Source organism: Pungitius pungitius, chromosome 9 (genome assembly GCF_949316345.1).
Source record: "Pungitius pungitius chromosome 9, fPunPun2.1, whole genome shotgun sequence".
Classification (NCBI taxonomy): Eukaryota; Metazoa; Chordata; class Actinopteri; order Perciformes; family Gasterosteidae; genus Pungitius; species Pungitius pungitius.
In genome coordinates, this window is record NC_084908.1 from 15,438,995 (window position 1) to 15,451,495 (window position 12,501).

General features: G+C 45.8%; 1 protein-coding gene across 1 annotated transcript in view; it reads left to right on the forward strand.

Moving 5' to 3' along the window:
* cntln (centlein, centrosomal protein) overlaps positions 1–11,147 on the forward strand; it is a 69,967-nt gene extending 58,820 nt beyond the window's left edge. The window contains exons 26-27 of the mRNA XM_037473067.2: positions 3,277–3,351; positions 10,542–11,147. Of these exons, the coding sequence (XP_037328964.2) occupies positions 3,277–3,351; positions 10,542–10,652 (186 nt within the window). The 3' untranslated portion in view covers positions 10,653–11,147. The remainder of the gene's footprint in view (positions 1–3,276; positions 3,352–10,541) is intronic.
* The last annotated feature ends 1,354 nt before the right edge of the window (positions 11,148–12,501 follow it).

Sequence of the window (12,501 nt, forward strand, 5' to 3'; positions counted from 1 at the left end):
CCAATAGATCGCGGAAAGTTAGCAACGTGAAACACTGCGAGGGCCGCACCAACGCTTTCTTTCTGCACCAAGGCGTGAAATAACGTCAATGGGCCATGGCTTCAAACGCATGAAGACATGTCACCAACACGTTGGGAAGTAAGTTGCTGGATGTGGCTTCATGGTTGAAGCTTGTGTTGTTGCTCTGGACAAGATCAAACACCCATCACCACCTGCAGCCCCGATCACCTTGACACAAAATTTAATACAGCACAAGTTGAAATAAGTACAACTCTTTTCTTCCGGCTGAGAGCCGTCATTGAACTGAAAATCTTTGCTATTGACGGTCGGCTGCTTGCAAAAAGTCTTTCACACTTTTTTCAAACTTGGTGGGGCCTTCACTATAGATCATACCCAGCGATGTCATCAATTAGCGATACCATGTTACAATCAACCACCCACCCCCGTGGACGTCCTCCCATCTATCACGAGATGAGAGAGGGCCCTCCAGGCACTTACTCACACTTGAAACCAATTTTAGCCCTTTGCAGCTCGGCTCCACCCAGGAGAGGACAGGGAACAGTTTCTCACTTTAAAAAAAAGTCCCCCTCATCAGAGCTGAAACATCGGCGTGTGAGCAACACTCTACACCACTCGTTTTCTCCCTAGTGTTAATGCTGGGTAATGTCGTGCTGCTCGGGGCTCTAACGGGGTAGAGGTGTCCTTCCTGTTTTGTTAATTGAACACTATGCTGGAGATGCATTGACGGTAATGCTGATTTCGGTCTGATGCTGATTTAAATAGCTGCATTGAGTATCCTGACAACGGGAGGAGCTGGTTTCAAATGCTATTAGAAATACATCAGTGTAAATCCACAATATTTATATAATGTTATACATCTGTAAGGAAATGTGTGTGTGTGTGTGTGTGTGTGTGTGTATGTGCGCGTGTGTGTGTGTGTGTGTGTGTGCGTGTGTGTGTGTGTGTGTGTGTGTGTGCGTGTGTGTGTTTTATAGGGATTCAAAATCAAGGCCGCACTACTTAAACCAGCCGACCCAAACTGTAATATGTGCACACAATACTTCTCTAGCTTTCGGTGTTTAAAACAAATATGGTCAACAACCCTCCACAATTGGAAAGTTTCACACAGTTGAAGTTTCATGAACTCTTATAAAAATAGCGATATCTTTCCCCCTCCTCAGTCAAGAAATGTTGGGAGCTTTTGCAAGAACCCTTGTATCTTGTATGTATTCCTTTTGGACTTGAGGACGTTGTGAGACATGAGGTTATCAGGATTTTCCAGTCTTCAACAAGTCCAACACGTAGCAAGCGTATTCATTTATTCACATGGTTGTGTGATGCCAGTGTGCTGAATCCAAACCGAGAGCTCAATAGGGTTGGGTTTCAGGCTTCATTCTTACTTTTAAATGAGAATACTCCTTCTTTAGTTCGGCCGATTTTGCATGACAACAATGTTAGCGCAGGGTTTAAATATTGTAGCGCGCTGCTGTTCGGTTTGGAAATTAACGTACTTTTGAATATAATGAATATCAGAATGTTCTTTTATGACTTATTTCTTGCTGGGTCTATATATATATATATATATATATATATATATTTTCAGAAGACTCATAATAAATTCATAAAAGAACCCACATTTATCAATGTTTGTGCTCCAATCATTCCAACACAGAAAAATAGTTGTAGAAATTATTATAAACTCATTATATACATGTATATACATTATATACATATGTTTTAAAACATTTGACCACAACTGTGTGTGTTTAATATTTATTTAATATAAATGTATTTTCTGTCCTCCTTGATTTGTTGAGGTGTAGAGGTGAGTTTTTATTTGTGTAGCAGGTTCTGTATTTATAGACAGCACTGCAACTAAAAGTATTTTCAGCTATTTCGTGGGAATGGAATTTGTTCGTAGGTCTTTTTAATTTGTTAATTGATTTTTTCAAAGCTTTTTAAAAGTCATACAGAAACTTACGGATGCTCCGTTACGCTCACGCACACACGCAAACCCACAAAATCAATATGATGTACGCATATAGATGCAAAGGAGGCATTTAAGAGTTGCTCAACCCTAAGTGCACCACACATGCTTACACACAAGCTCGGCGCCGTTATTCGACTCTGTCCATTCCGACAGAGGACCAGAGAGGGCCGAGCAGCTCCGGGCTCCCCCGGCAACTTGTTGTGGAGTTAATGATCCAGATGTAATAAGGCTGTAATTGCCGGGCCAGTTTGTTTTTGCACCTAATGTTTGATGGAGGGTCAGTGCATTGTTATATATCTACCAAGGGTGGGCTAGCACACTCACATGCACTGTTTCACACATCGTGTTCAACCCTGCGGGAGGCTTGGGAGCCGGTGGTCACAAAAAGAGCCCCCTCCCTCGCCCTCTTTTTCCTCTCTCGCTAATATTTCCACCCGCTTCCGGCCCCCCCGATCATTGCCGGCTTTCTCAGTAACGCGATGCAACCAATGCCCACGTCTTGGCCACGTCTTGTTCAGAAGAAAGGCCACTTGCTTTGTGTAGTACAAAAGTTTAAAAGCCTTGATTGTGGTTGTTCAGTAAAAACTAGACAAAGAAGCATTTGACATTGGAGACATTGGTGTCCTCAGATTGAATAATAGAGATAATATAAGGACCAATTCGCTATTTAGTAAGTTGGACTGACACCCGTTATTGTTGTCATGAATATCAGGTGATCTTCAGAACACTCATGAGCCCCCTCGTGGACTTTTGCCGTTGGACCTTTAAGATTCTGCCACATGTACCCCCCCCCTCCCCCGTGGCCCCGTGAAGCAGCACAAGGCTCGTGACATCATTTCCAGCGGCAACACCTGGGGATTGAAGTGAGGAGCTAACGCATTAGTGCTGAGGTGTACATGGCCCCGCCGTTGCACTTCTTTCTGGTCATTAGCGGTAACAAGGCTACCACTCTGTTAGGCCTTAATACACGAGTAGCATGCAAACGTATTCCTCGCCACTCGGCCTCCAGAGAGCTCCTCCAAGGTCCTGGGTGGTGTGATGCTACAATTCTGCCCTCAAGCAGGAGACTAACAGGGGCCAATTGAAAGATGCAGCAGCGGGTTCTCTCTAAAAAACATCAAGGGACTCTTTTCTGATTCACATGAAATGTTACATTTTACCCAAGTACAGAACTCTAAGATTCGTGAGATTTATTGGAGATAATCTCTCTCACAGTTGTCACGATTCCACTTGCATCTTTCACTCTTCATCCTGTCATTTCATTGTATTTGCGGCTGTGTTTGCAGGGAGCGGAGCCTCGATCAGAGAGTTCCAGAGACCAGGAGTGGCTGCAGCACCTCAACCACATCCTCCAACAGAAGGTCAGGCTCACAATTCTGGAACTATGATCACCCAGAGTTACTCCACCCTGCACATACGCTAGGGCCTAGACCTACCTGGACAATTAGAGACTCGGATTTTGTAAAACTGACGTGTAGCATGACCCGAGGAAACAATCTATTCAATTAAAGCTGATCCGGATGGATAAATCATTTTTCTCTTCATTTACATTGGGAGAAATGTCTTGGCTGTCTGTGATCTAACCAGTCGGGCACGCTCAATGCACTGAAGCACATTTGCACATTCCAAAAAAAGCAAAAGAGAAGCTTGAATAACAACACACAGAGAGGGAGTGGGACTTCATTCCCTGCTCAGGTAGACATAACTCAACCTTATCTTTGCTGCTATTCTAATGTTCATAATTTCAAATAAAGCTTCTTTTTTGTGTTTTACAGAGCAATACTGACTTTCGTTTTTATTTTATTGAAGGAATGAATTAACACCTTGTCTTTGAATTTGGAAGTCATTTAACCCAACACTGCAGATGCTTCTCTTTGTCAGTCTTCAGTTTAGAACATTTTGAGCACTGGTTTCCGCCATCAACTGTAAACGGAGAATTCATTTTTCATTCCCACTCCAATGTGTCGTGCTCCAGGCCCTGGAAAAAAAGAAGAAAAAAAAAGCAATGATGATAAAAGATAAAACACAGGAAAGCAACTACATCTTCACTTTGTGTGTGTGTGTGTGTGTGTGTCTTTGTGTGCACAGCCACTCATCTGTGAGTGCTCCGCTGGAGCTTTACTCGAGTGCTGTCAACGTCTGCTCGCTGTGATATGTGCATGATTGAGAGTGTCGACTGTGCGTATGTGTGTCTTGTCTGTGTTCTTGTCAGCGGCTGCCGTAGGCACTCATGCGTCGCCTCCGCACCACGACACACACCAGACACTGTTCTCTTGTTCCCCAGCTCTTCTCCTGACCTTTCCACCTCCCTCTCCCCCTCCCACCCACACACACACACACACACTCTTCTGAATCCATGTTTTTCCCTTCTAGCTGGACAGCTCTCAGTCCCTGTTCTCTGTCTCTCTGCCATCCTCCACTGTCCTGCATTGCTTTCTCTCTCTCTCTCTCTCTCTCTCTCTCTCTCCCTCTCTCTCTGGCTCAGACCCCGAGGCAGCTTGTTAGTGGGGAACTAAATATTGATTTGGCGGGCCTGTCGATGCCGGGAGAATGAGCTAGTGTCCACCAGAGACCTCGGCACCAGCAGCCTGCTATCGACGTTTTCCGTGGGCAGAACAGGGGTGGTGGGAAGGGGGCGGGGGGTGGAGGAGCTGATGTGGGGAGTGGAGAAGAGAATGACAAGGCTGAGACTCGCCCCTAGGTCTCTGCGGGAACCGCTGGGACCCCCGCAGTCCCCCCCCCCCCCCCCCCTCGCCCTGCAACATACTTTTTCTATCCCCTTTCAAGTCCATCTCACTGTGTTTTTGTTTTTTTCATTTATTTATTTTGAATTTTTCATCGTCTCCGTCTCTCTTCTGTTTTTTTATTTTAAAGCAGGCTCTTGTGTCAAGGGGACAACAGAATGCATCTGCATCTCTGGTTTTTCTGTATTCTTTTCCGAGAAGCTGGTGGGATGTCTCACATGCTAAGAGACCAGGCGAAGGGGCTATGAAGACGCTCTTAGTGCCTGTCGGTTGGACCCCTATGATAACGTCCCTGAACTGCACACGATGCTGAGAAAAGAGCGCTTTGATAGTGAGGGAACGTTTCAAGAACGATCATACTGTGCTCCCTTTGCCTCCGTGCTCTCTGTCATAGCTTATGAAAGGCTCACCAAGCAGAACATCCGTGGAAATGGACGGGCACCAGCCTGTCACCCTGCCTGTGACACTAATAACACACTCCCCTAATAGTGATATGATCTTACCCCCGAGCTGCACTCGCACACACACTTCTTCGGTTAAAAAGACACAGAGACAGAAATAGACCCGGTGAAAGCAAAGATGAGGGAGAGATCCATGTCCTTAACTGGCTGGCTGTCACTGCGAGAGGATGTGGATGTGTGCGTATTTGTGTGTGCGTGTGCACGACAGCCTCATCTTGTCACTGTCAGTGCCTAATGGAGCTGCCAGTGGGACAGCACTTTATTATCTCAGTGGCCCTGTCAATAGCCTACCCATCACTCACTCTGTGTGTGTTTGCAGATGTGAAAGAGCTCAAGAGCAGAATGTATGTGTGCATCGGTGTGTGTGTGCATATAGATGTGTGTGTGTGTGTGTGTGTGGGCCGGTGCTCGCCATCACTGCCGTGCACTGCCACATGTCAGCGTAACAAGAAAGGGAGACTTCCACAACACATAGGCCAGCAGCGTGTGTGTGTGTGTGTGTGTGTGTGTGTGTGTGTGTGTGTGTGTGTGTGTGTGTGTGTGTGTGTGTGTGTGTGTGTGTGTGTGTGTGTGTGTGTGTGTGTGTGTGTGTGTGTGTGTGTGAATGCTTTGAGTTACTGCCCCCTTCATGCTGAAGCCGTGGCAAATGAAACATTGCGTTCATTTCGGCGTCTCTCACCTCTTCGGGTGAGTTAATGAAATCAAACCCTAAGCCTCTCAGTGGAGAGCCACCATAAGCGGCGCTCCGTAGTCGGGATCGTGGGACGGCGCTATCTAATAATCATGAGCAGGCCAGGGGGTGTACTGTATGGCTCCACCGCAACCCACCATGAATAAGGCCAGCGGAGAAGATGGAGTGTCCATGTGGGCCATGGGGTCCAGGCACCGGCCCGGGGAAGCATTGATTTAATTGCCTTTGGTTTATTTGTGGAGTCCTAATTATTGACTGGAGGTAGAATTTAATGGGCCAAGTCTTTATGAAGACAGGGAAATGACTGGCTTCTGCTGCTGGCCAATAATGAACATGAGGAGCATGTGCATGGAAGCGTGTGCACATGCATTCAAACACACGCGCGCATTCCCTCCAGATCATTTTTCAGACTCATTTTGTACACACACGTACGCATCTCAAAGCCTCATGACAGCATAATAACATTTAAAAAGTCATTGACTCTGTTGATTTCTTTACGAGAGGACAGTGGTTCGTTGCGGCGCTGAGGGCCTGCTAATATTTACTTTGCAATCACACCGGAGGGAGACGTACAGGCATCACTTCTTATCAGCCTCCAAACCATAACAAGCAGGTGAACATTCCATTGGGACGGCAGCAGAGACAGGCCAGACCCATCTGGACTGGACTTGTTATAAAACATAAAGGCGTTTATGGATGGGCTACGGGGTTGAACATTTCAGAACCTTATTGAACTTCGGGGAGGCGTCGCCGCGGCTTATTGCTGCGATGTTAATGGCGTCGTTTATCTAAATTCAAATAACAGACTTTATTCACGTCACCTCCCGTCCAAGCCTCTCGTCGTCACGTGCTTCCCTCGGGGCTTACATCATTAAAGACACCAAAGGCTCCATGCCTTACGGCGCTAATGCGGTGGGAAAGTTTTCTGTTGTTGTCGGCGCTGCGAGGGCGATGGGTAGCGTGTTGTGTGGCTCATTATGCCGCTGTAATGACAAGGAACAGCTCTCTGAGTCCCACACTCGGAAGGAAAGTGACTCTAATTAAGCCTTATTTAATGATTGAGCTAATTAAATCAGCCAGTCTTTTTCTGTCTGTTTGTGTGTGTGTTTGTGTGTGTGTGTGTGTGTGTGTGTGTGGGGGTGTGTGTGTAGGGGACTGGAGCACAAGCCTTTGTACTGTAAATATGTCACTGGAACAGTGGCTCCCTGGAGGAGACTTTACTAATACCACAGCACGCTGTGACTTATTCCTTCAGTTGGACTTGCGTTAAACACATGAATAGAAACAGCCGATGCAGCCTTTTGCCGCTGTTTCTTAGCCATTAAGCTCTTCGGGCTTACTTACTTAATCGGGCAAGCTAAAAAATATGATATAGCATATTTTGGGAAGTGAATCAAAATGTAGTTTTTCTGTAGTCCCGATGCGATTTCAGAGCTTTAAGGTTACTGCTAGTCCGATTGTACCCGAGGGTAGTGGAATTTCACTTTACTACAGGTTACTACAGGAAGAGAATCAACAACAAAAGTAGACGTTTCCTCATTGAATAGATGATTAGACGGGTTAGATCCGTCAGGTTAAAACACATTGAGAGGCAACCTCCTATTTTATATGTGACAGTTAGCTGCAGGCACGAAACCTGTTGGTTGATTGTAACTGCTTCCCAGTACATTACCTCGGCCAATGAGCCGTACTGTTAATCACGGGTGTGTTCTTGATTGCTGAATCCACCCTAAGATTGCTTTTGTTTTGTATGGATATCACCTTTCTCTATTTATACCCCAATCGTGCCTGAATCATCTCATTGCCTTCCCGTGTTTAATCTTGAGTGTATTTAGGTCAGATCCCTAACAAATGCAGGTTGCACACTGAAATGATGTTTCCAAACAACGTATCAAGAAAAGGAGAGATTTTTAATTACAGTATTTGTGGCCCCAAGTGTCCAATTCCCTTTCATATCAGTCTCTAGTGACCGAAAGGGGAGAAGAGAGAGGGATCTGCTCTGCTGCAGGGTAGGTAATTATGAAGGAGAGGGAGAGAATAGGCTTGCCGGGGCTTTAGTGATTTTTTCACCTGAGCCCCCTTTTGTAAATGTGACATATTCATTATCAGAGATAATCAAATGCAAGACTTTTTAGTATGGTGCCTTTGTGCTTTTTTTTTTTTTTTTAATCTATTTATCAGGCTGTTGTTGTTGTTATTCCCCCGTTTGATCAATTTGATTTTCAAACAAAAGTGAGAAGATCAAAGATCAAAGAGCTGTTCCCCCCCCCCCCCCCCCCACTGTAATACAACTATAGCTACTTCTCCCTTACCTTGAGTAGTGGCCTAGATCGGAAGCAGCTCACTAGCCAGGGACAAAGATTTATAGCAAAAATCCGTCCCTACTCTGATGATGCTCCTGTCACACCATTTGGATCCTAAACTTTTTTTTTATGGTTACTATCCAATAAAGCAGCAGTGTACAGTGTGTTAGAGTAATTATATACACTGTTGGGTATGCTGCTGTGACATGTATACAGTTAGTCACTCCTGTAGGGTATTTGAAGGAAGCCAAATATCAGCAACATCTGCCTAATTATACATTTACAAGGTGGTACACTATGACTGGGGGAGACCACTTGGTAGTCGCATGCTGATTGCATGCAGATTGCATACAGAAATTTGAAAAAGGAACCCCCTTATATCACTTTTAGGCTCTCTGATTCCCCCCCTTCTTCATTTGGAGTCATTTAGATATCCAGCAGCCTACCACAATCTTCAGATATACTCACAAATTGGGCCCTTGGAAATAATTGACCTAACACGTTCTCAGAGAAAATACAAAAGAGCTGGGATGATCGATCTTTTAAGGAGAAAAAAAAGTTGATGTGTGTAATGCCACTACCAGACAATGGTCACTGGAGTGCTTCAACTTTGAGCTGCTCCTTGCCTTGAGGTGTGCCCCAGGCTATAGAATAGCAATGTCATTTAATTGGCTCATGAAAACACCTTTGGCTTGCAGCTCTTGTTCTTCTCTTACACACACACACACACACACGCTTGTCAGTGTCAGCTTTACATGTCGGTTCACTTCTTAAACATGTTCCTGAAATCACACCTGGACAAAAGGTCTGCTCTGCAGGGCCTGTTGAATAGTAATGATGTGAGTTAGCATGGCTTAATGCTACCGTAGCTTTTTTTTTGACTGTCGCCATGGGCGACGGGGCCTCCTGCAAAACAGCGTCTGCGTTGCTTAGCGCTGCTGTCGGCTGGCTGTGCCAAAGGGGACAGGGGCCCCGGCTAAATCGGCCGTAGCATAACATTAGTGCCAGTCCGTAACGCTGCCTCAAGCCGCCCGGGGGATCACGCAGAGCAGCTGCATCACAGCTTACCCCCAACCGCCCCGCAGGGTATCGCTCCCCAGCCAACATGGCCCGTGAGGACCAATGGACAGGACGGTCCTGTGTGAGCTTGTTGACTTTATTGGAGGCTTGTAGAGACGTTGGATGCCGTCGTGTCCGTGCGCGGTTCACACGCCGGCCTGTGAACCGCATCCCCGGTTCCCTCTTTCCGTTTCATCACGTCGTCTTCCACTGAGATGAAAACATGTTTATGTGAATAAAGGGATTAAAAGTAGATGGGGTTTAATCTTTCATACTTGGTTTTGACTCCATCTGGTTCATCTAGAACATGTTTACTTGTTAGTGTTACCAATATTCCCCTATCAGGGCTTTTAATGATCCAGTCTCCCTCTTTAGTGTCCCATAGAGCCTTGTGTTGTGGCCGCGTCTCTATTTTAGTTTGTTTGCATAGTTAGTGGCTCTTAGCGCAATTAGTTGATTAGGAAATTGTGCGCATGTGTGTGTGTGTGTGTGTGTGTGCGCCGACATGAGCGTGTACAGGGCGAGTGAATTCTCTGTAGGGCCGAGGCAGAGGGAGATGTCTCAGCAGTTACTTGAGTGTGGTGGTTCTCTACGGGATACGCAGTGTGTTTGATGCACCCCCGATCTGTTGGAACTGACTCCCAGCACACACCTTGTGTTCTCTGCTCCCGCTACCCATAATGAAGGAGAGGAGAGATGGGTCAAGGGGATGGGGACTGCAGGAGTTTTAGTTTTTGAAGTTTTTACTCGCCAAAATTATTTTTTTTGAAAATGAATCCGGCGGTAGTTTCAGATCCTTAAAACATGTCAGCCGCAGACCAAATCCCAATATGTGTTTGTGTTAATTACTTTAAAGCAACAATACCTACCTATCCCTAGATGCAGGTTCTTCTTCAGTCGGGTTTGTCAGCCAAATCAAAGTCCGCTAACGCTGAGGAGAAGCCTGCTAGACTCGTATGCTCCATATGGCCAGACCCATATGATCTTCAGTTAAGTGGGATTAGGTGGCAGAGCTACTGCTCTGTGGCCTGTTTTATGAATTTCGTTGTCAGAACACTCAACATGGACGGTCCCTCAAAGTTTCACAAGCCCTCAGGCCCCATCGGAGGCTTTGTTGTTTCACGAAGCGGCACAAAGGCTCTTCGAAAAGCTGCCAAGTGTCAGAAATCCGACTCTTTTTTTCTTTTTTTTTCTTTTTTAATAGAGGTGCATTTTTTGTGTTTTCCCCATTTTCACTAACCCCTACTTCCTCCACCCCCACACCCCTTTTTCTATCCTCTCCCTCCCCTGCAGATCCCCTCTGCCGGCCAGCTAATGGAGGCTGTGCTCGTGAAGATGAAGGAGAGGAAAGTGCTGACAGAAGAGCTGGCCGCGCTCGCAACACCAGTCAGCGAAAAAGCCTGACTCCCTGGGCTGAGGCTGGAAAAACTGTCATCTGCTTCTTTTTCGCCTCCCCCCCCGGTTCTTACTCAGTGGGAGCTGGGCTGAGCCAAGCTGAGCCGGGGCAGCAGAACCAACATTTGTTGGAAAAGCGCTGTCGACTCACTCCGGGTCCACTGGCTCAGCTCAAAGGCCCCGGCTTTTTGTAAATGAGCCCTCGACATCTGTGTTAGCGCTCAGTGCACTATGTCTATTGGACAGGGCCCCTTTAGCGCCAAGCTCATTTACTACAATGCAGCCACTCTGGACGCAGACCTGGGGTGATAAGGCAAATGCTTACGTAAATGTTTAAGTTTTTTTTTTTTTTTTTACTTCTCCCACTAATTTATTTGGCACCTGTAGCACCTTAGGGTGCAGGGACTTGACCTAGCAGTGCCAAGTCAACACTTTCAGATAGCCAAGTGTGTAAAAAAAAAAGCACAGATTATTCCCTATAAGTTTGGATCCATTTATCAGACCTGATACTACACTGCTCTCAGAGAATCTATGCCACGATGTAAGCCCACTGAATTTTATAAAATGATCTCTTTGTTGATTTATAAAATTTGTTGTAGCTTCTAGTATTAGAATTATTTGGTGATAATTTAATAATTATGTTAAATACCGATTATATAATAACAATTTCCGTTCTTCTCTTCAAAATAAAATTGTACAATATACCACAAATGTCTCTCTTTTTACTTTGTCTATATTGTTTTCTTCATTGTTTTGAAACCATGAACCTCGTGGTGGTGTTTTCCAAATGGTCTCTTGTGTTTTCCCACTAGTTCAAAGGAGTGTCACGTGGTAACTGCGCGGACAGCGGGGCTCTCGCACCTCCCTGGTGATTGACAGCTGGCTGTTGGCGTGGTCCCCGTCTGTAGCACGTGACCCCTGCTGTCGACATCGTTACCAAGGGTCCACAGGAGCATCCGCACGGCGCCGCTCAGGGCTGCATTACACACTTGACGAGGCTTCCTCCAACACCTTCTATCTGCTTTCCTTTTCCTCCTGCTCGTGTTATTCATTTTGAATATTAAACCATAATCCTAGTCTCTTCTGTCCTTGAGCTGGCATCCCACACAAGAGACCACACACACCTCCCCTTCAAGTTTTTTTTTTTTTCTTCTAGTCCTTCTATACCTCTTCTAGCTTTTGTTTTCCTCCTCTTTGCATTCCTCCTTTCTTTTTGTTATGTATAATTAACACTGGTGCGGAGAATCCTCCGTTCAGGAATTAAAAAGAAATAATTCCACTTTTTAATCCCCCCTCCCTTCTCAAATATATGCTAATGATGTCGTTTTCCTTTATCTTTTTATAATAAAGGATTAGGCCAGGACTGTCTCTAGCTGCAACTCGGGGACCAATTTAGCTGGGATCCAGGAGAGACAAACCCTTGTGGTTAATTACCATTCATTAACATAGTTTGCATCTTTTCTTCCTCTCCAATACCCAGGAGCCAGCTATTGTCAATATTTGTCCCATATAAATTTCTGCAGTTTTTTTTCCCCCCCCAGTCACTGTCCTCCAGGGTAATGCAGCTAATGACAAACATTAATAACTCCCGAGAAATCCGGTGGCGCAGTGGGTGTAAAAGAGCCACGCAAATGATGTCAAAGCACCCCCCCCTTCCCCCCTCCCCTCTCCCCCACCCCTGTGCTGCCTGACTCTCTAATTCTCTCTCTTCTTTTTTGGGGCGTAATGCATAGTCAACATGTTTGCTCGCCGAGCCCCGGCCTCGGCTGACACCCTCGTGCTATTTCTATGACATATTCAAACGTGCCCCCCCCCCCCCCCCCCTCAGCTGGTACTCCCTTGGGTTTAATTAACCTGG